This window comes from Eurypyga helias, unplaced genomic scaffold (assembly GCF_000690775.1).
Source record: "Eurypyga helias isolate BGI_N326 unplaced genomic scaffold, ASM69077v1 scaffold32712, whole genome shotgun sequence".
Taxonomy (NCBI): domain Eukaryota; kingdom Metazoa; phylum Chordata; class Aves; order Eurypygiformes; family Eurypygidae; genus Eurypyga; species Eurypyga helias.
Genome location: NW_010235826.1, coordinates 1 through 1,651, shown reverse-complemented (window position 1 = coordinate 1,651; position 1,651 = coordinate 1). Strand labels below are relative to the sequence as shown.

The window sequence follows — 1,651 nt, the reverse complement described above, 5'->3', positions numbered from 1 at the left end:
TTAGAAGTTCAGGCTAGGATATATTTTAGGGTAGATAAACGTTTCCCCACAGGCCTCTGCTACTGACATGTACCATGGGAATTAGAATAATACTCCCTTTCCTTCATTCTTTTCTTACCTTGACTATTTAGACTGTGTTTTAGACTTGGTGTTGGAAAGTATCTCACAGAAAATGCTGATCTCTCCTGAGATCCATAGGAACCACCCCATTTGTCTGCATAAGGAAAACCAAACATCTCAACTACACAGTAGATAAGTCAGGCCTAATTAATTTTCTTAGCACACCTAACAGATTTCAGTGTTTCCACTTCACTCACAAAGCTTTCTCCTGCTCCCAAGCCTTTTATCCTCGTGGCAGATTTAATACATGCTCTTTCTGAGTGTGATAGTATAATAAAGAGCCAAGCCTTACCATTGGTGTCCATGATGATAACACTGGCTTTAGTACTGTCATTCCCTAGTTTGCTGCTCACTCTGCATGCATATTCCCCAGCGTCAGCCAAAGTGGCTCTGTAAATATGAAGCTCAGAGTATTTCCTGTGAAATCAGAAAAAAGCATGTAAACATCCTGTACTGGTATAACAGTCACTGCATCAACTAATGCACTCTTATCTCTCAACAAAGTCTCTTGTCTTCCATTCTTACTGACAGATTAACACCGTCCAGGTTTAAGAGAAGGGAGGAGAATTTAAAAAATCTGTCTTAAAGGCTGCTGGAAAACAGACATATTAATGAACTCAAATGAAGATAATTGTTTATGCTTTTCTGCTTGAGAGGAATCCTCGCTCTTAAAGGAAATCTGAAAAAGACCCTTAGCTGAATTGCTGGCTCTCCACATGCCACGGAGATGGGTGTAATATTAAAATAGATTACCCTTTCCTACAGGCTCACATTGCCAGTAGCAGAGTTCTGTGTAAGTACTGTAGTTTCCAACATCTGACAAAATAATCATGAGATTAGAACACCACTCTCGTTAACAACCTCTGAAACCCCAATAGTAAATCATCCTCCAACGCTAACAAAAAATTATGGGCAGGAGCACAATTTGCATGAAGCTACATTTTGTTTCTGGCTCAGAGACATAATTTAATCAGTCTCCAAGGTTTTCAGATTAGATTTTAAAATGCAGAACTCCTGCCTACCCATTAATTTGGTAGGAACATGTTCTGGTGTCATTCAAGGGGTCCCCAACTCATGTGATGGCAATAATCCCATTACCTAGACTGCGGAGAATTACTAGCTTGGGGAAAATACACACATTATTGCTGTTCCCAGTTTCTGTTTAAAAGAAGTGCTTTGGGGAAGTTATTGCATGTAGCAAAGCCTTCTCATTTATCCACAGAATAGTCACTTATCACAGTGCATGTGCATTGACTTCTTCAAGTTAGTCTACCCCAACTTGAAGGACTGATCCCCAGGAGCCAGGGTTTCTTAACTCTAAAAGCTTATAGTCATCAGCATATCTAGTGATGATTGCTGAGCTAAGCAGTTTGGGGCGTTGATTTGCTTCAGCACAGCCCTGTCTCCAAACTCTCCAGGCAGAAAATCGCAACAAGCTGAATAGCTGACTGTTTGGGTTTCCTTCTCAAGCAATGTCAGGAGCCCAGTTCCCAGTACTGAATTAATAAAGTGTGCTGGGTTCAGCCAGGAA

At 40.8% G+C, this 1,651-nt stretch overlaps 1 protein-coding gene across 1 annotated transcript; it reads right to left on the bottom strand.

Annotated features, from left to right (window-relative positions):
- Nucleotides 1-412: 412 nt before the first annotated feature.
- Nucleotides 413-537, bottom strand: LOC104506073 (pro-neuregulin-1, membrane-bound isoform-like; the record flags this gene model as incomplete). The annotated part of the gene is made up of 1 exon (XM_010146884.1): nt 413-537. A coding segment is annotated over one exon (125 nt), but the record flags the coding sequence as incomplete, so codon positions are not given.
- Nucleotides 538-1,651: the final 1,114 nt, after the last annotated feature.